Source organism: Wyeomyia smithii, chromosome 3 (assembly GCF_029784165.1).
Source record: "Wyeomyia smithii strain HCP4-BCI-WySm-NY-G18 chromosome 3, ASM2978416v1, whole genome shotgun sequence".
Classification (NCBI taxonomy): domain Eukaryota; kingdom Metazoa; phylum Arthropoda; class Insecta; order Diptera; family Culicidae; genus Wyeomyia; species Wyeomyia smithii.
Genome location: NC_073696.1, coordinates 188458371 through 188478217, shown reverse-complemented (window position 1 = coordinate 188478217; position 19847 = coordinate 188458371). Strand labels below are relative to the sequence as shown.

Below are 19847 nucleotides of genomic sequence, written 5' to 3'. Positions count from 1 at the left end.
CAACTTAAAATTTTTTGAAAAAGCACATGCTTTGTATAATGTGCGTGTAAAGTGGGAAATTTATAGGAAGTATGGCGGAGGTGAAAAGCATATCACCCAATGCCGTACTTGCCAACGTTATGGCCATGGTTCCAAATTCTGTAACATGGACCAAAAATGTCTTAATTGTGGAGACTCTTCTCACAAAAAGGACACATGTCCTGTGAAAGAGAGTAAAAATTTTCGCTGTGCGAATTGTAACGGCAATCATATGTCAAATTTTTATCAATGCCCAGTCCGTTTAGCAATTGTTAAGGCAAGGCAAGGTAAACAAAATTCAATTTCCCAATTAAAACAAGCTTCAAAACAAAATTCTCCAAGCGTACCAGTGACGCATAGTTAACCTACTCCTTTGCATACCCGTTTAACTTATGCACAGGTTACAGGTAGTTCGAACATTCTACGGCCTAATGTTGGTAGTTCGAAAATGACCGTTAATATGGGTAAGCAAAACACGCTAGAAAATAATTGTACACCTATTACCCCAGCTAATATTACTACCGAAAATATTTTTTCTAATGTCAACTGCCTGGGGCCTATTACGGCAGGTAAACTTTCTTTTCTGCAACAAGCAATGTTCGATCTTATGAACGCCATGTTGAAGGCAAAATCAATGTTTGAAGCCATCCAAATAGGTACAAATTTAAAATTAAAATTGTTTCTAATTTGAAATTTAGCAATGATTTTAAATAAACCAATCAAAATTTTAAATTGGAATGCTCGCTCATTGAAGGCCAATGAGAATGAGCTTTTTATTTTTTTAACAGTAAATAATGTAATAAGTAAAGCACAAAAATTATTTTAAAGGTGATTTACAAAAACTCACCAGAAATCGTTCGAAATTTTTTATAATCGGTGATTTTAACGCTAAACATCGTTTATGGAATAATTCTCGAAGTAATTCCAATGCCAAAATTTTATTCAATGATTGTTCTTCAGGATACTATTCTATTTTGTCTTCGAATAGTCCTACATGCTTTTCTTCTGTAAGAAACCCTTCAACAATTGATTTGGTGCTAACAGATCAAAGTCATGTATGTAGTGATTTGATCACACTGAAATTTGATTCACATGAAATTTGATTCACCAATAATTGACGAAAATCTTCAACTTCTAATTCGTTTGAAAAATGTCCGCAGACGTCAATATCGACGTTATCGTGACCCTGTTTTCAAAACTATTTATAAAGATTTACAGAAAGAGATTAAACATAGATTTACTCTTCTGAGAAATCAAAATTTTGAGACTAAAGTTGAAAAATTGAAACCATATTCAAAACCCTTTTGGAAGCTGTCGAAGATTCTTAAGAAACCTTCAAAGCCTATTCCAGTTTTGAACGATGGTGAACGTTTTCTTGTATCCAATGAACAAAAGGCTCAAAAACTTGCTCAGCAGTTTGAGAGTGTTCATAACTCAAATTTGAATTTTGTGAGTCCAATTGAAAATGAAGTCACACGTCAATTTGATTTAATTTCTTCCCAGAGTTTTTTACCTGCAGAAATAATTGAAACTAACTTGAATGAGATTAAATCAATTATTAAAAATTTCAAAAATATGAAAGCACCTGGTGACGATGGAATCTTTAATGAGCACAATGTATTTTTTAGTGAAAATTTTCAATTGCTGCTTCAAAATTGCATATTTTCCCAAATTATGGAAAAATGCAAAAATTACTCCAATTTTAAAGCCGGATAAGAATCCAGCTGAAGTTTGAAGTTACCGACCAATCAGTTTGCTTTCTTCAATAAGTAAACTGTTTGAGAGAATTATTCTTAACCGAATGATGTCACACATCAACGAAAATTCAATTTTTGCAAATGAACAGTTTGGATTTCGCCATGGGCATTCCACAACTCATCAATTGCTCAGAGTTACTAATATGATACGAGCTAACAAATCTGAAGGTTATTCCACTGGAGCTGCTATTTTAGACATAGAAAAAGCATTCGACAGTGTTTGGCATAAAGGTTTGATTGCGAAATTGCAAACTTTTAATTTTCCAATTTTCCTAATCAAAATTTTGAAAAATTATCTTACTGATCGAACTCTGCAGGTTGTCTATCAGAATTCAAAATCTGATAGATTTCCTGTCAGAGCAGGTGTGCCTCAAGGTTCTGTCTTGGGCCCAGTCCTGTATAGTGTATAACATATTCACTTCAGTTCTTCCTGATTTGCCTCCAGGATGCACAAAGTCATTGTTCTGCGATAACACAAGCATTTCCGTAAAAGGAAAAAGCCTTCGTGTCATATGCAGTCGATTGCAGAAAAGTTTAGATATTTTTTCTTCCTACTTGCAAAAATGGAAAATCTCTCCCAATGCTTCTAAAACTCAAATGATAATTTTTCCTCATAAGCCTAGGGCTTCTTTCCTCAAGCCAAACAATAATCACGTTGTCAAGATGAATGGGGTTTTTTTTAAGTTGGTCTGACAAGGTTAAGTACTTGGGACTAATTTACGATAAAAAACTTATTTTCAAAGAGCACATTGAGAGTATACAAGCCAAGTGCGTCAAATGTACGAGATGTTTATATCCTCTCATTAACAGGAATTCTAAACTTTGTTTAAAGAACAAACTTTTGATTTACAAACAAATTTTTAGACCAGCAATGCTTTATGCTGTACCGATCTGGTTAAGTTGCTGTTCAACAAGGAAGAAAACGCTCCAAAGGAATAGAATAAAATTCTGAAAATGATTCTGAAGCGTCCTCCTTGGTTTGGTACACTCGAATTACATAGACTTACTGGTGTTGAACCATTAGAAGCTATGTCAAATAAAATTATTAACAATTTTCGACAAAAATCGTTGCAATCCTCAATTGCTACGATAAGCTCTCTTTATAGCCAATAAGTTAGCATTTAAGTCAGTTGTAAGTTTACTTTCCTTTCTTGACAAGTAGGTTTCAATCCCTACGAATAATAAGTCCTAATTGCGAAAGCAAACAAATCCTAACAATTAAAATTACAAATTACTAACAGTGTTGAGAAGTCACCATTTGTGATTGGACACACACACTCATTATTTACTAATATTTATCATAAATACTTAAGCTACTAACAAATCCCCCTATAAAAAAAAGAGCTTCGTCACTGAACACAATTTTTCGTTAAAAAAGTGGATTTTCGGCAAGTTATTCTAAGGCCCATTCACCAAAAATTCGACGCTGCGGTAAGTCGTTCGGCTTCAATTCTTGTACGAGCTGTATTTTGTAAGGCTTTACACCACAGTAAAATCTTCCATGTAGTTGAATAACACAAGCCCAATTGCTGCGAACGGCGTCGAATTGACATTTCACGGTCTTCCACTACACTGGCTGATACGGCAGCAATATTTTCTTCTGTGCGCACTCTATGTATACGTGTTGGTGGGTTTATGTCCAACAGAGTAAAACTGGTTTGAAATTTTGTCACAATAGCTTGAATAGCTTGCTCAGTAGGTCGATTATGACGACCATAAAATGGTCCTAATGCGCGAAAAACATTTTTCACAGAGGACGAATTTTGGTAATAAAATTCGATTATTTGTAAGCGTTGTTCAGGCCTAAGTCTGTTCATGGTGAAATGGCAAACCAAACTGAGTACATTAGACTTTGACAGCTGTCAAAATTTCCGCGTGAACTGTCAAATCTGAATATACGAAAAACCAAATAGCAAAAACATCACTCTTTATAATTATAATAACTAATAACTGATAATAACTGATTAGTTGGAACAAAAGTTAGAAAAAAAATTGGACGAGCAACAGATAATAATTATTAATATCTATCAAAAAATCTGATTCAATATTTCATCGTTGTATTTAATTTTTTTTAACCAGAAATGGTTGAATGATTTATCAATGTTGTAAAATTGAAGCTTTTGTCACTAAAACTGATTGTTAGACATCCATAATACACACAGTCGGTACGATATCAATCGGGCCCACTGTGATTGTAGTTTGCAATTTCGTATCTGGATTTGCTCAAATGTACCGTGCAAGTGATGAATGTGTGCATTAATTAATCGAATCGTTCATGAACCGGTTGACAGATAACAACAGATGCAACTAGAACAACGACAACGAGATAACGACCGAACATCGTCGTAACCGAGCTTGTGACGTGACCTGTAACCATCCGGGCAAGCAATCGGCAATTTAATTGTTTTCCGCCCTACTAGCTTGCAAATTGCTTAAACGTAGTTGCTAACTTATCAAATTAATGGCTTTCGAACAGTGCTTCTGCTAAATGCTGTACGGAAGCTGTTGTGACGATGTTGGTGATGCGTTTTGTTGAGTGACAGCTAGCGACAATAGGGAAATAGCTTTTTTTCTCCTAAACGACAATAGCATTTGAATAAAATTTGAATTATTTATAGGCATTAATTTGCGGGAAACCTTTTGAATATTCAAAGCACTTGTTGCGAAGACTCACGAACCCGATTTAGTATATGCATAAGCAACAGTGAACCATTACAAGGTAACTTAAAGAATAAAAGTTATACTGTTTTAAAGAATAAAGAATCAAAGTTATATGTTTTACTTTTGTTTTGGTGGATTGAGTTATGTTTTAATAATGCTAATATTTAAAAAAATACAAATAAAATATTTGTTTTTTTATTATGTGGTTTATTTGTTACTGAAGTTTTCAATAATACTAATTTATCAGTTGATTATTTTATGTGACCACGAAATATAGACGCCATGTGTAGTAGGAATTGGTATGGGATTTTTGATATTATAAGGCTAATGATTCGCAGGGATTTCAACCTGTCGGGAAATAGCAGATATCTTTACAATTAATTTAATTTCTGTTTTAAAAAAAGATATAAAAGGATTATATCATTATAAAAGGTATTACTTAAAAATCCCATTCACTTGAGATTTTTTTATTTTTGTAAGTAGGTAAGAACAATATCGGAAATGCTTGTGTCATCACAGAACAATGGCTTTGCGCATCGTGGTGATAAATCAAAAAGGTCTGATGTAAATCTCGACACATTAATAATAGTAGTCAGTGTCCTGTATAGATTTCCTGACGATGAGCGGATTAATAATAAAACCAACTGTTCTAACCTCAATCTCTATGCTTTCTCTTCTTCCATGCAGGTGAAAACTGGAATGGTGTGCATCTAAATGAGTTCGCCAGTTGCGAGAGTAACCTTGCGGCCAACCGCCAGACCCGCATGTTAGCTGATCTGGCGCTGGTTGGCTGCTACAACAAAACGTACATGCCATCGGCAGAGCGCGACCGCATCATGCTGGCCAGTGCCAAGCGCAACCTTGCCGCTATGTCCTATTTTGGGTTGACCGAGTATCAGAAAATCTCGCAGTACATCTTCGAGGAGACGTTCAATTTGCGTTTCGCAATCCCGTTCGAGCAGCATAACAATACCGTTTCTACTAGCACCATGAACGGGCTGACGGCTGACCAGCGGACCCGGATAGATAAGCTAAATGCACTCGACATCGAGCTGTATGCATTCGCGAAGAAATTAATGTTCCAAAGGTAAGACTCATTTATCGTTCGTTGGTTCGTTCGATACATTTTTCACACTTCCTGGTCACAAATGGGGAATGCTGTCTGTAATTTGGTGCACTTCGCATCGAGTTTACAGGGGCAAGAGTTTTATACGTTTCGATAGTTTCATACGTTCTATTTTATGCTTGGTTATAGAATCTCACATAAACATTCGTGCGACATAGCAAAAACCGCTCATTGATGTTCTGGAAATATCATATATACCTTTTTATCTTTTCATAGAAATTTCAGTCTTTCTCAACCTGGGCTTCACGTACTTTCTTATGGTTAACAAAATAGTTATCAATTGTAGTGGTGTATAAAATGAGCACAAACAAAAAATTCTTTCTCTCTTTCTGAGTATTTCTATTTTAGACTGTTATATTGATAACATACCTTAGAGATCTGGTAACTCTGTATGGTTTGCGTCTTAGCTCTGCGTGATCTTTTAAGAAGAGAAGCTATTGCGAATTTTTTCCCAACTTAAGGCTGGATTACACTCTTTGACCAAGCGTCAAATATTTGTCACTTTTTGACAGATAAAAATTTGGTCAAAGATAATTGTTTGTCACTCTTCAATTTTTACATGTGGCAAACACGGGCAAACAACAATCATAATGTCAAATAAGTTTGCCCGTTATGTCAGAAGGTCAAATATTTGACCATTGGTCAAAGAGTGTACTACAGGCTTTAGACTCAAGTGATTTAATTTTCGTGCTGTCTAAATTTCGCACTCGGCTTCGAGCAAGGACACCAAATGCACGTGGACAGATTTTTAACGATTTCGACCTCCACCTCCGTTGCTTATATAAATTCTAAATAAAATTGTATGGACCGTGGACATTAAACAACAAACCCCCGCCACCTTCTCCCCCAAGGCTGTCCACGCGGAATGTGGATGGCCCCTTAGCCTCATTCGTTCATTCTTGGTATCAATTCATTAGTCATTGGTATCAATTCTGCAGATACCAATTTCACTTTTGCAACTCGCCGTCTTGCCTTCGGAAGCTTTTCCTAATTAACCGCCACTTTTGAGGAAATAATAATTATTAAATTGTGGATTTTTCTCCTAAAATTCATAGACACATTTAACAAAAAATGTCGATGCACCTACGGTCCCGTAGATTTGGCATCACTGCATCCAATATTGCTCAACTGATGATGACAACCAATTTTTGCACGAGCAATGAACAAAAATATTCCGTGAATCACGAAGAGTGATACATTTTGTGGACTACTAAGAGTGCTGCTTCAGTAAAAACCTGAAACTGAAATACTGGAACAAGGGCATGATATAGAATATATGTTTGCTAAACAAGTAGCGGCAAGCAATTTTGACAAAATTGCGACCAGCAATTAACGGAAAATTATGTCATAACGGTGGATTAGGCAGAGACATTTTAGAACCAAAATTTTGGAGCAATTCAAATCAATCAGGTTTTCAGCATTTTTTCACGATTTTTTTCAATATTTGCAAAACTTTGACATTAAGAATTTCAATTGAACATTATGTTTTTGTGGCGGGTGGCGAGTAACGTATGCAAGTTCTCTCCAGAGAATTTGTAATTAGGTGATATTGTTAGGATCGACAGAGGCTCGGTATAGTAGAGCAATAAGCTTGAAACGGACAGGTACAACTTACACACAAGCACGGATATAAATAATAAGCGTATCACTTATTTCAATAGTGATACTGTCATACTGTGTGGAATACAGAAAACACCTGGGCAATATCACAATAGATCTAATCTCTGGCCGCAGTGTTGAGTCCAAACCGAAAAAAAAATGATTTTGTGTTTTTCGATATTATTAGACATTTTTTGAATATTAATTATCAAACCTTGTGTCATGAAAACTCCTAAATGTGAAAAGTTCACCGCATTCAAAAAAAAAATTAAATTATATTTTGGTCCATATGCATTTTCATCCATTTGCATTTTTGACGTACATTTACTTTTTTATGGCAGTATTCTAGGAAAGGGGTGGAAATTGAAATACCACATCGGAGCATCAAGAAAATTGTCCGATTCCGGATGTTCAACGGATTTTCTTCATTCTTGCAGCATTCGATTGGAAATTTATAAGGGTAACTATTGTACTATTGAAAAATGTAGAGCCTTGTTTTGAACGCAGATTTCAATCAAAGCTGAAAACAAGGCCAAATACTATCCGTAATGGGTGATATTGGAATTGGGGAGACTGGAAATCGACCCGGACGCCATTTTGAATTGCAGGATGGTGACTTGCGGTTTCTGGAGAACAATTTAAAATGATCGAATGGGTATTGTCGAACCAAGATAATGCCCAGAGACCGGAAGTCAACCACAAACGCCACTTTAAAATTCAAATTGGTGACCTCCGGCTTTCGGAAAACAGCCAAAATAAATATATGAGTACTTCAGGAACCGGGATGATGTCTAGAGATCAAAATCGACCCTGGACACAATTTTGAAATGCATGGTCGCAGCTTCCGATTCATGAAAAACATTAAAAAGAATGATGCCCAGAAGTCGAAAATCGACTTCAGATATCATTTTAAAATCCAAGATAGACTTCCGGTTTCCGGAAACTGCCTAAAATGACCAAATACCAGCTAATATGAGTATTTTGAGAATGGAATCGTCTTCAGAGGTATTTTGGAATTACAAGGGGTTTGTTATATCAGAAAAATATTTGTTATTGAACATCACGGCAGAGGTTCTCAGACTGAGCGAGATCTTTAAACATGGGCCATAGGCGCTGGCTAGAACGCTGCAATGGGTCATTTCGAGGATTTGGAAGGAGGAACAAGTGCCAGACCAGTGAATGGAGGGAATCGTCCGCCCCATCTACAAGAAAGGCGACAAGCTGGAGTGCCGCAACTACCGCGGTATCTCGCAACCCGGACGAACATATACGATTCGCATAGATTCTCTAGGATTCCTCACATTGGATTCGTGAGCGTCCTTGAAAAGGATTCCTGAAAAAAATAATCCTCAGGAATGCCCTGTATATGGCTCTTGGATTCTTGAATAAGAATCCTGAGTGGGAATCCTCCGGATCGTGTTTGCGATTCCTTTCACGATTCCGTCACCGAGTTAAAGGTATCCTGGGGATTCTTACTCAGGATTCTCTGCGTGTTAGTAAGGGTAATCAATGCCGCCTACAAAATACTCTCACAGATCCTGTTCCGTCGTCTATCACCTTTAACCGTGGGCCAGAACCAAGCGGGTTTCATGGGAGCCCGTGCCACCACGGACCAGATCTTCTCTATCCGACAGATTTTACAGAAATGTCGCGAGTACAACGTGCCCACACATCACAGCTTCATCATGCACTACAACGGATTTCCGGATAAACTGACTCGACTGATCAAGGTCACCACGGCGCAAGTGATGTGCTACGTGATTGTTTCGGGGATACTCTCAAGCCCCTTTGAATCGCGCAGAGGGTTAAGACAAGGTGATGGACTTTCCTGTTTGCTGTTTAACATCGTCCTTGAGGGTGTGATCCGCATGGTGGGCATCGACACGAGGAGCACGATTTTACCAAGGTCTGTTCAGCTTCCGGGCTTCCGGGTGACTTTGACATCATAACACGTAATTTTGCGACACCGGAGGAAACTTACGCACGACTGAAAGCCAAAGCCGGACGAATCGGACTGCGAAAAAATGCGTCGAAAACGAAATAAATGCGAGCGAGAAGGCTCCAAGGAGAACAACATCAGCCTCCCAACTCAAGTCTATAGGCGGCAACGAGTTCGTGTATTTGGGGTCACTGCCCAAGTAACAAAACTGGTTTCATCAAAGTTTTATAGCGCTGTTTTGAGCGCTATAAAACTTTGATAAAACCAATATTGTTACTGGGGTGGTGACCGCTGACAATAACACCAGCAATGATAACCCGAGACGCATCCTGGCTTGAAATCGTGCCTACTTTTCACTTCGGAAGACACTTTGATTGGGTCGAGTGTGACGACGCACGAAGTTGACGGTGTACAAAACCCTGATAAGACCGGAATCCTCTAAGGAATCGAGACAACAACGCTTCTCGCGGAGGACCTTAACGCCCTTGGAGTTTTCGAACGGAAGATGCTGCATCTATGGTGGAGTACAGACGGACGACGAAGAATGGCGACGGCGCATGAACCACGAGCTGCACACGCTACTTGGTGAGAACGCCCTTGCACATCTGGCGAAAGTCAATAGGTTGCGGTGGGCCGGTCTCGTCGTAAGGATGCCGGACGACAACCCTTCGAAATCACTTTTCTTCAGCAACCCTGCTGGCACCAAAAATAGAGAGGCGCAGCGTGCACAATGGCTCGACCAGATCGTAGGAGACTTGCAGGTGATAAGACGCCTGGAGAACTGGCGAGACACAGCCCAAAGCCGAGGAACATGGCAACAACTTCTTGAAACAGCACGAGCCACAACGGCTCTTGTCTGATTGGTGTGTATGTGTGTGGCGGAGGTACGGCATTCGCGGCGAAGTTTCAACTCCAATCACGCCCATCGACTCTCTGCGTGTATTCAACAGCAACTCCTACTGTCCTGAATGTCCAATCATAACTCTCGGAAGGTCTGCATATCAATGGAGTCTGAGAAATGCCGACCTCCAATTGGCCTATATGTAACGACTAAAACGCGAAAATGAAAAATGAATTGAAATGTGTAGTTTTGTGCGATACAAATAATGTTTCTTATGAGCTGGCCGAAACTAACACGGTTTCAAATGTGTTGTCTCACTGTGATCGGATACCCAGCGATTATAGACTCGGTTAATTCAGATTAGTACCTTCCCACTAACACTTGTTCCTATGATATAATTGTGGATGACGCAGTGAATTTTTTGGTCTGTAGTAGTGGCAAGTTTTAACTATTTCAAAAGTTCATCGAAACTTAAATATAGAACCTTTCCCTTTCGTTTGTTTCCAAATTAACGACAAGAACGCTTTTGCATCCCGAAGTTTGTGTTCTCCTGATTGCTACATGTTATTGTTGGCTTCTGCCATTTTCGTCGAACGATAATCGAACTACTCAAATTTTTTACCATAAATACTTTTTGTATAACGTTCACACAACTTATTTTAAGGATCAAAATTGCCCTGTTCGTCTGATAATACACACACATTAGAGCAAAATGTAGTGCTTTCAGTCTGAACGGCCTTCGGCTGGCAGGTATATGTTCTTCGTTCGGTAAACTCTCGCAATATCTGATGAGAAAAACTGCCCCATTAATTGAAAACAGCTAGAAGGAGGAGCTCAAATGAGGGAAAACAAAAGCGTTCTAATGTCGGCCAAACACGCGACCGATTTGTTACGATGGATGTTATACAACGATGGATGTTATACAATGGGTAAGTTGCGGTCGGTGGCTATTTATATGAAATAATTTCCTCAAGATGAGTGCTAATGGGTCTAGGAAATCAAGCGTGTGTGAAATTTTTGCCGCTACTTCGGTGTGCAGTGACGAAGCGCATCTTTGTACTATGTATTATTCTGCAATCAATATGTTTATAATACCTACTATACAATTGATATTCACATGAATTATTTCTATTGTTTTTTTTTTCAGATTCGAAAGACTTAAAGCCAAAGATAATGATTTTAACGTAAGATTTTCACATTTGGGTAACCTAGGAGTTAAGACCGGTGTTACCGAGTTCAACTGGGACAGTAATATTGACGAGTCACCCAGCAGTGAGCATCACTGATACGGAAGGGTAGGGGGTCATACCGAAGCGACATTCCCGCACAAATCGCCATATCAGTTGGTTCTGAAAAAGTTGTCATCACGTCGTTTCCGCAATCGCTCTGCTACGCCACCCTTCTCGCTGACCGTTAACACCAATGTCATCTTATTGTCTCGCATTACTGATGTTCCCGCCGAAAGTCACCAGCCGACAGGGATGGCAGCGGGCGCTACTCCAATGCCCTACAATCTCAAATTTCACGCTTCCACTAGTCCGAATAAAGGGAAGCAAATTCAACGTCCGCGACTGCAGGATCGTGATGACGGAAGACGGTCCTTCACACTTAGCAAGCAACAGATAACAATGCAAACGCTGCGTGATGGCCCGCCGTCAAAGACATGGAAGCTGAGCAACAACAGCAGCAACTAGTGATGCTGGTTAGTCATAGAATGTTAGCTCCGAGTGTTGTTTGCATACTGATTTTAGCATTTTTATCACTGACGCAGAATGTGAATATTATCCCTAATACATACATACACAAGCAACATTGTTTCATAATAGCTTAAGAAGTAAGAATAAACATAATACACCCATGCGAAAAGTGTATCAAAACAGCAAACACATGTTTCACAGTTGTTGAAAGAAAATTCTAGATTTTAATTAAATCAACACGTGGTACATATAAACGAGGGTCAACTATATGCAAATGAGATGCTAAGTTAAAAGAGTGCAGTGTTGAACTGGTTTACCTCACGTAGCTCGTTAGAGCGTAATTGTGCATTCAAAAACAATGCAACTACACAAGCAAACTGAAAAGGAATAAAAATAATGCTACACAGACGAAGTTAAAGTGTTGCGCTTGTGATAAAGTTGAAAAAACTTGGTTAACAACCCAGAACAACGTTCACTTAGTCAAACGGTGACTGAAACACGTTTGTAAAAAATAGGTATTCGATAATCGTGCATGTCCGATAGCCCCTAGAAAATATGTTTCACTATGATTTTGTTAGGAGAGAACTAGGAAGGCCCATATAATCATTTGAAAATTCTTTCTACAAGTAAGATCAATCCAAAAAACAACCACTTACTTTCACTTATACAATTTAGAATATATTGCAAGTGATACAAAAATGGAGTAGAACAATTTCAGACCGAAACCTGTGAGCGCTATATTCATCCATCTTCCATTGTCCGAAAAGATGAAGCAAACGTATGTGTGTGTGCAAGTTTGATTTACGATCGTTAAAATTAAAACAGGATGTCTCAACGCGACGCAACGTGTTAGAAATATTAATTAAACGATACAGCTCAATTAATTGAGACAATTATCATCATCTTGTTATTCGTCTGTCATGTTAACTACAGCAATTGGCTGTCTAGATGTTTTGATTATGATGAGTTAAAACTGTTGGCAAAGTCTCACACTCCAGCTGATAAGAATACAGAAATTTGCATGCTGCAGTTGCCACCGACGCGCTTCGCGTGGTAATTGTTATTATGCTGTTCCTATGCATTCTGCATCAAACATTGCTCTAGGCTGTGAAATGTCTGTTTCTGGCTGACATTTTTATATTCTACGGAAACATTGCGCATAATACAACGGGTAACCTCTCTGTGCCCAAGATAAATGAGTTGCAAATGTACAATGTCCGATTTGAGAGGCAAGTCCGATCAGAAATTTCTTAAAATTCATTACGACTTGACGTATAAGAATTTCTTACTAAGAATTAACCAATTATTTTGTGAAGCTCAATGACATTTGGAAACTGTTTAAATGTACGAATTTTTTATGTCATTGGTAAAATTAATTAATTGACCGAAATTTGAACCAAGTTAAGGCTAGAAATATTCCAAACCTTGCAACCAAATCTCGAGAATGTTGAACGTTTAATGGTTAATTTATGTATGAAAATGTAATTCGTCACTTCTATGGAACAATGCTAAGTGTTGTAAATTGGTATGCTGTAATCAAGATTTCTATAAAAAACAACAAATTTTGGTTTTTATAAAATTATATTAAATTGGTTAAAATGTGTTTTGGGAGCTCTCTCAATTCGCTCCTGTATTCGAATAAATACACCAGAAAACAGTTCCTTTTATGTTCGAAAAAATGAGTGGAAATTTAGAAATTTGTTTATAATTCATACAGTGAAAATATACATAAGAAATAATCATTTAGTGAAAATCTATACTATTATAATTTTGGCCCAAACTTGTGTGACGGCACACCAAAGTTGTAAAGAGCAGAAAGGCAATAATGGTCGGGACGTGAAGGGAGGTTGATCAGAACCCGCCAGAGTTGATTTTTCAATGCAAAGCGTATTTATCAGTTGATGAGAGCACCAAGCTTAAGTCGTTTGAACGTACAATGATTGACGAGCAGCTTTGCAAATCGCTGACGCGTTCTACTCTCATCATCGATTTGCTAATCGAAGACTATTGGATCTACATTCAAAATCAAATACTAATAAATCCACGTTCAAATAGTGTAAAGAAGGATTCCCACATTGCTGCTTTGGGAAACATCGGAGATATTCGTAAACTAAGATGAACAGTAAGTATCAATTTGCAGTTAGAATCCTGCGTTTGAATTCTACCATTTAAGTACGAATACAACCATAAGGTAAACTTTAGAGTGGAACGAAGTCGTGACGTGACTTTTAACAAAATATAAAATTACATAGGTAAAGGGTTTTTCAATGAGAGCGCTACAAAAGTAGACTGATAGGGACAGCAAACGACGCCATATTTTTTCCCGCTCTCCTGACATCGTCCTGCCAGATCAACAATTGAGCGTCTAGTGGAAAAATTTGAATCCATAGGCACAGTACTTATTGAAAAACCCATTACGATACACACCGTTCGACTCCATTTTCAAGACATCAATTTTACAGACAGCTATTTGTTTACAAGTTTTGTAAACACAATTTGGCATAAAATAATAAACTTTTAGATGCCATTCTCCCTTAAATGTGATATATTTTCACAAGAGGGATTTTGTTTTAAATAATGTTGACGCTGTGGGTTTATCTCTTATAAATGCTATTTACTAACGATCAGTACAAGGTATTTGTTGTTTTGGTTAAGATCTTACTCACTGCTGCCAGGGAGACCGTTTCAAAAATTAAAGCTAGTTGCCATTTAAAATTAACACGAATAATAAAGTACAACAAAGAACTAAAAGTAAGTAATAAAAGTAGTAGCAAGCACTGCCTTATTTCATGGGGTTTCGTCACGTTTTAAATTCCTGTTTATAATGCCTAACTTGATACGTTTCTCTTAGGTAAATGTCTTAATTAAATTAATTTAATTTATTAGTTTCGTAGGAGGTTTTTACAAAAAGAACAGTAAATTAAATATGATAAACTATTGATATTGATTATCGACACAATTAGCTAAACATAACAATCATTAATATGAACAGTCATTAAAGCGTGCTCTTTGGATGGAAAGGGCAATCGTCAAACATTGGTGCTAACCAAGAATATTAAAATTGAGAGTGTAGAATAATTAGACCTTATAGTACAATTTAAATAGGAAATAATAATTCTTATTCGTGGTCAATCACAGAAGCGATTGTTCAATGAGAATTCGTTCGAAACCGGGCGGAGGACTGAACTGAAAGTTATTCAGCACAATGTCCAGAATAGCTCCATCATCTACAAATATGCATGGGAAAACAGTTCCGCGTACACTGAGCACCGGGACGTTAAGATTGACTCCATTCAAGTAAAAGTTTAGTTCCACGTGGTCATAGGCAACACCAATGGTGTCACCTTCTTGTGGAAGGCCTGTGTCATTAACAAATAAGGAATTCACTGCTGTTTCCAACTTCGGAAAGCCTGCCGGATCCACTTTGGAATCGCACTCCTCTGTAGCTTTACTCTCCAGCTTGTGTAATGGTTTAGCGTTATGATAAACGACATGGTCCGATGTTAGGCACCAACTCTCCTTATCAAAGCCTCCTTTGGACTGGTTTAAATCTGCTTGCAGCGTAGCTAGCCCTACTGACCACTGGCCACCTTGCTGAAGCTTCACTTCAAAATAGGATTTAGATTGCAGTAATGCTGTGTTTGCTATGACACCACCTGAACCGCATGCCCTCTGGCCGCTTTTTATCACCACGACTTCGTGACCTGTAACAGATAAAAAAACATGATTTTATGAGTAAATTTCCGATGTATCCAGAAAGTTTTAAAATGAGGTACGCTTTGTTAGTTCAGCGTTCAGTTCGCTATTATTATATTCGTAGTGTCTCCTATATCCCAATGACCTTCGATAGACTTGCATTTGAAGAATGAATAAAAAAAACCGATAAAGCATCGCTTAAACTGTAGAGTGAAGAATATTTTCTCAAGCATAGCCAAATCCGCGACTGGCTCAAAATTACTGTGCATAACTTTACTATCGATTACACAAAAACCATTGCAATGTTTTCTATGGAATAAAATACAGCCGATCTGCAAACTCAATTAGAACTTACCCATATGTGCTGTATCCAGCTGGATAGGTTCGTTTTCCTTGCGCATTGGTACCGTCTGCGGGGGCAGCACACCATTTAAACAACTTTTGAGACAGCAAAACATGATTCGCACATTAGTTATAAATTTTTTTACTATTTTACATCGGCTTGTGGCATAGATAGCACAAAAATTTAGATAAAAGTTATCATTAGTTCTTTACTACTGCTATTTTGTTGAAATCTGTTTTCTTGGTTTCACTTCAAAACGTCACCCATCGTTTTGTTTTGACGCATAACGGTAAGCATAACTGTTTTTATGTTTGTAACACATGTAAGTTCGTAAATTCGCGTTGACGGTGTTGCTGATATTTGTTTGGTTTCTTCGTGCGAAAAAGAAAGAAGGAAATATTTTTGCTTTTGTCTTCACGCACATTTTGACAATTACATACGAGAGTTCACGTAGGTGCGAACAGCCTTCGAAATCTCTTTCATCGCGAATAAACCGAATAGACTAGTGATGGGAAACTTATCGATACTTATCGATAATATCGATAAATGCTGGACATCGATATTATCGTTAATTTTTTGACGCTAACAATAATTATCGATATTATAAGGGTGAGCACCAGTGATGCCACATATATACAGATTTTCTGGAAATAATACAGATTCATACAGATTTTTTGATTTTCATGAGGTCGCAAATAAAACTTTTTGATATAGTTGAAAAATAAAATGAACTCAGACGCTGTTGAGCGTGTCTGAGGTTTTATTTTATTTATATGCTACGCGTAAGCGTGTGCATGAATGAATCACGGGATATATGTTAAACAATCTATATTGTATGGCTGGTTACTGGAGGAGACCCAAAAGAAGGAGATCTCACCTACCCTACCTCAGAAGTTGCTTTTTCCGCTAGGTATTTGTTGGGTGCTGCTATTCGACAAGATTTAGCATTGTTGGGGGTGGTGTAAAGGTTCGCCCCAGGTGTCACTGAGTTTCTGTGAAATAATGGTAACCAAAAAGGTATTTATAGTTTTTGGTTTTCTAAGAACAGATGAATTCGACAACTTAGTACTTGAGAACTTTAAAAAAATATCCAAACTCTTTGCACCATCTCATAAAAAGCAATGATACGAAATTGTAATAAAATGCATTCTCTTTGGCTTGCCAGCTCCTATAATATGATGGACATGCATAGCGGCAGTCTATTGGTAATTCTCTGGTAATTGTTTAGTTTAACTTGGAACTGTTTAAGTTTAAAGTATCTGTTACCCAACAAACAATTTTTAGTTCCACTAAAAATCCAAATCAACGAAACTGTTGCGCCAAAAAAAGTATTCTGATTTATACAGGGGGTAGACAAAATACTTTACGAAAAATGAATCAATTTTGATAACCGGTTTCATTTCACTGGAAAACAGTATTATACAATTAGTATTACTTGGTAACTTGGTGTGACCAACCTACACCGAAATTGTTTCGGATTTCAAGAGTGTGTGTCAAAGTGTACATTTTTGTAACGCATAGAACGTTCTAGGCAACTAAATTGTCTATCTAAAATACTTCATTTAAAAAAATCTGAGATCACCGATATTTTCTTAAATCATTTTTTGTTTTTAAAATTATATTTTTTTCAGAGTAGGATCTTAAACTCATTTTTTTATATTTCTGGATGAAAGTTCAAATAATTTTTACTAAGATATATTGATTCATAAGAAAAAGGTGCGAAAAAAGGTTCAAATACAGTTAGGTTTTCTTACGCGGGGCATACATGCCTCGTGAAAAAACCATGTTAATTCAGAAATCCGCTTGATAAACCACTTTAATTCAAAAATTCGCGTAAAAACCACGTTAATTTGAAAATCTGCATAAATAACCTTTTAGAGAAAATCTGCGTGAAAATAATCTGACCTTTTTAAATGTTAATCCAGATAAATTTTCAAACGCAAGTTTGCAAAGTTGCTTGGTTTAATAGGACCTACATACCCACAATGTTCGATTGAATTCTGCTAGAGTGCTGCAAGCTCAAAGAAAATAAGTACATTTCCAGTGACCCTTGGTCACGTCCAGTTCTCAAGTAATACTAGGAAACTAAAACAGTTTTCCAGTCAATTGAAACCTGTTTTGTCAGAATTGATTCATTTTTCGTGAAGTTTTGGCCATTTAAAAATTGACAGAATTTTGCCTGCTTCAATTATTTCCACTATTATACAACCTTCAAAATGAACTTCGGCTTGAAACTACTCCGTAGAAAGCAGTCCCGGCGTAAAACCCGAAGACTTTCCAAAACAAACTGTTTAACTCGTCAAGTTGTTTGAACTTTCATTCGCAGTTTCGTAAAGCCTGTATTACACTCTTTGACCAAGCGTCAAATATTTGGCACTTTTTGGCAGATAAAAATTTGGTCAAAGATAATTGTTTGTCACTCTCCAATTTTAACATGGGGCAAACACGGGCAAACAACAACCATGATGTCAAATAAATTTGACCATTATGTCAGAAGGTCAAATATTCGGCCATTAGACAAAGAGTGTACTAAGATTTGTCATTCAAGGCCTTAACACAATGGATACGTTGCGGCTGCGTTTGCGGCAATTTGACAGTAAGCCCATACATTTACTGTCGAAACGCAAACGTATCCATTATGTTTGGGCCATCACTGTCTCTGTTTTTAACAAATTTATATAGCAAAATTGCATTTGTCGAATAACGCTTGCGACAAAAATTGCCGATTTTTCATGGGTTTACCTTTAATCGCACTGACGAAACTACTCATGCATCACCAATCATAGTAACCCATGAGTAAGCAAAAAAAAATTGACAGCTCTATCAGTCAAACTCTAAAGCCTGTAGTACACGCTTTGACCGAGCGTCAAATATTTGTCTCTTTTTGACAGATAAAAATTTGGTCAAAGATAATTATTTGTCACTCTCCGATTTTAACATGGGGCAAACACGGGCAAACATCAACCATGATGTCAAATAAATTTGACCATTATGTCAGAAGGTCAAATATTTGACCATTAGACAAAGAGTGTACTACAGGCTTAACTGTGATGCTACTCCGTTCAGAAGTGTGCGCGTTCAAAGAACGGTACACCGCCATGTCAAAAACGGACATCGTGCGGCACTTTGTGGACGCCGTGTATGCCGGTTCTGGCATCTACAACATCTTGACACTATTGGACAACGATCAGAGCATCGAAAGAAAGCCCGGTTCCGGACGGCCAACGACCCTGAACGACAAGAAGCTTCAAAGGATGCTGAAGAGGAAGACCGAGGGAAAAGTGGCTAAATCGCGGCGTGCACTTGGCAGAGAGGTTGGTGCATGCTCTAAAACAGTGAAAAAGTATATGGAGAACATGGACATACATGCAGGAAGCGGCAGTCCCGTCCACTGGTCTCGGAGCTGCAGGCAATGACGCAGCGACAGCGGTTGAATAAGATGGTCAAGTCGATTTTTTCCCGGCGAATCGCGACGTGACAGTGGTGATGGACGACTAGACCTATCTCACCCTGGATGGCAACGACTAGCAGGGCTCTTCGTATTTTACCTCCCCCACAAGGGAAGTGAGCACCGAGGTAAAGTTTATTTCACAGACTAAGTTCCCCAAGAAGGTGCGGCTGTGGCTGACAATCAGCGAGAAAGGGATGTCAAAGTTGCTCTTCTTTCGCTCCGCCGTGAACGGGGAAATTTATAGTACGAAGTGCCTGACAGAAGTTACGTCGTTCATCAAGAAATACCATGAGCGCAAAGACACGGTGTTCTGGCCAGATTTGACGTCGGCCAACTACTCGAAGCGATCGTTGGAGGAGATGGAGCGGCTGAATATCGATGTGGTACCGAAGTCGGCGAATCCGCCCAATGTCCCCCACCTGCTTCCCATCGAGAATTTCTGGGCAAACTTGAAGCGCAAGATCTATTCCAGCAATTTTGTCGCGAAAACGGAGGAATTAATAAAAAAAAAACGAAGAAAGAGCTTAATAACATGGCTACACGCATGTTTTCGTCCGCCATGGCGAACGTTCCGGTTAACTGCCGGAAGGCCGCACGCAAGGACGTAATATTTTTTTGCGATGAAACTAACATGATAACCTTTCATGGGAAATTTATCCAACTCAATTATCTGTCACAGTTTTTTTCATCACCATTTGAAATAGTTTTTCTTCATCACC

General features: G+C 38.1%; 2 protein-coding genes across 3 annotated transcripts in view; one reads left to right on the top strand and one right to left on the bottom strand.

Annotated features, from left to right (window-relative positions):
* The window catches only part of LOC129726853 (heparan-sulfate 6-O-sulfotransferase 1), a 75234-nt gene extending 63409 nt beyond the window's left edge, over positions 1–11825 (top strand). The window contains exons 4-5 of the mRNA XM_055684009.1: positions 5124–5523; positions 11089–11825. Of these exons, the coding sequence (XP_055539984.1) occupies positions 5124–5523; positions 11089–11227 (539 nt within the window). The 3' untranslated portion in view covers positions 11228–11825. The remainder of the gene's footprint in view (positions 1–5123; positions 5524–11088) is intronic.
* Positions 11826–14231: 2406 nt separating this feature from the next.
* Positions 14232–16140, bottom strand: LOC129726858 (SPRY domain-containing protein 7). 2 transcript variants are annotated; one of them, XM_055684018.1, is made up of 2 exons: positions 15690–16140; positions 14232–15342 (listed from the first exon to the last, which is right to left on the bottom strand). In XM_055684018.1, exons 1-2 carry the CDS (start codon positions 15790–15792, stop codon positions 14771–14773), a joined length of 675 nt encoding a protein of 224 aa, XP_055539993.1. In that variant the 5' UTR covers positions 15793–16140; the 3' UTR covers positions 14232–14770. The 2 variants fall into 2 exon arrangements, with proteins under 2 accessions (XP_055539993.1, XP_055539992.1); XM_055684017.1 differs by lacking the exon at positions 15690–16140 and adding an exon at positions 15415–15660.
* Between the last annotated feature and the right edge of the window lie 3707 nt (positions 16141–19847).

Bases quoted from the DNA above. Each gene is read 5' to 3' on its own strand.
- LOC129726858 (XM_055684017.1), bottom strand. From the start codon at position 15,529: ATGCTTTATCGGTTTTTTTTATTCATTCTTCAAATGCAAGTCTATCGA. The intron at 15,343-15,414 runs GTACCTCATTTT...TATCTGTTACAG, and splicing joins GAACGCTGAACTAACAAAGC to GTCACGAAGTCGTGGTGATA.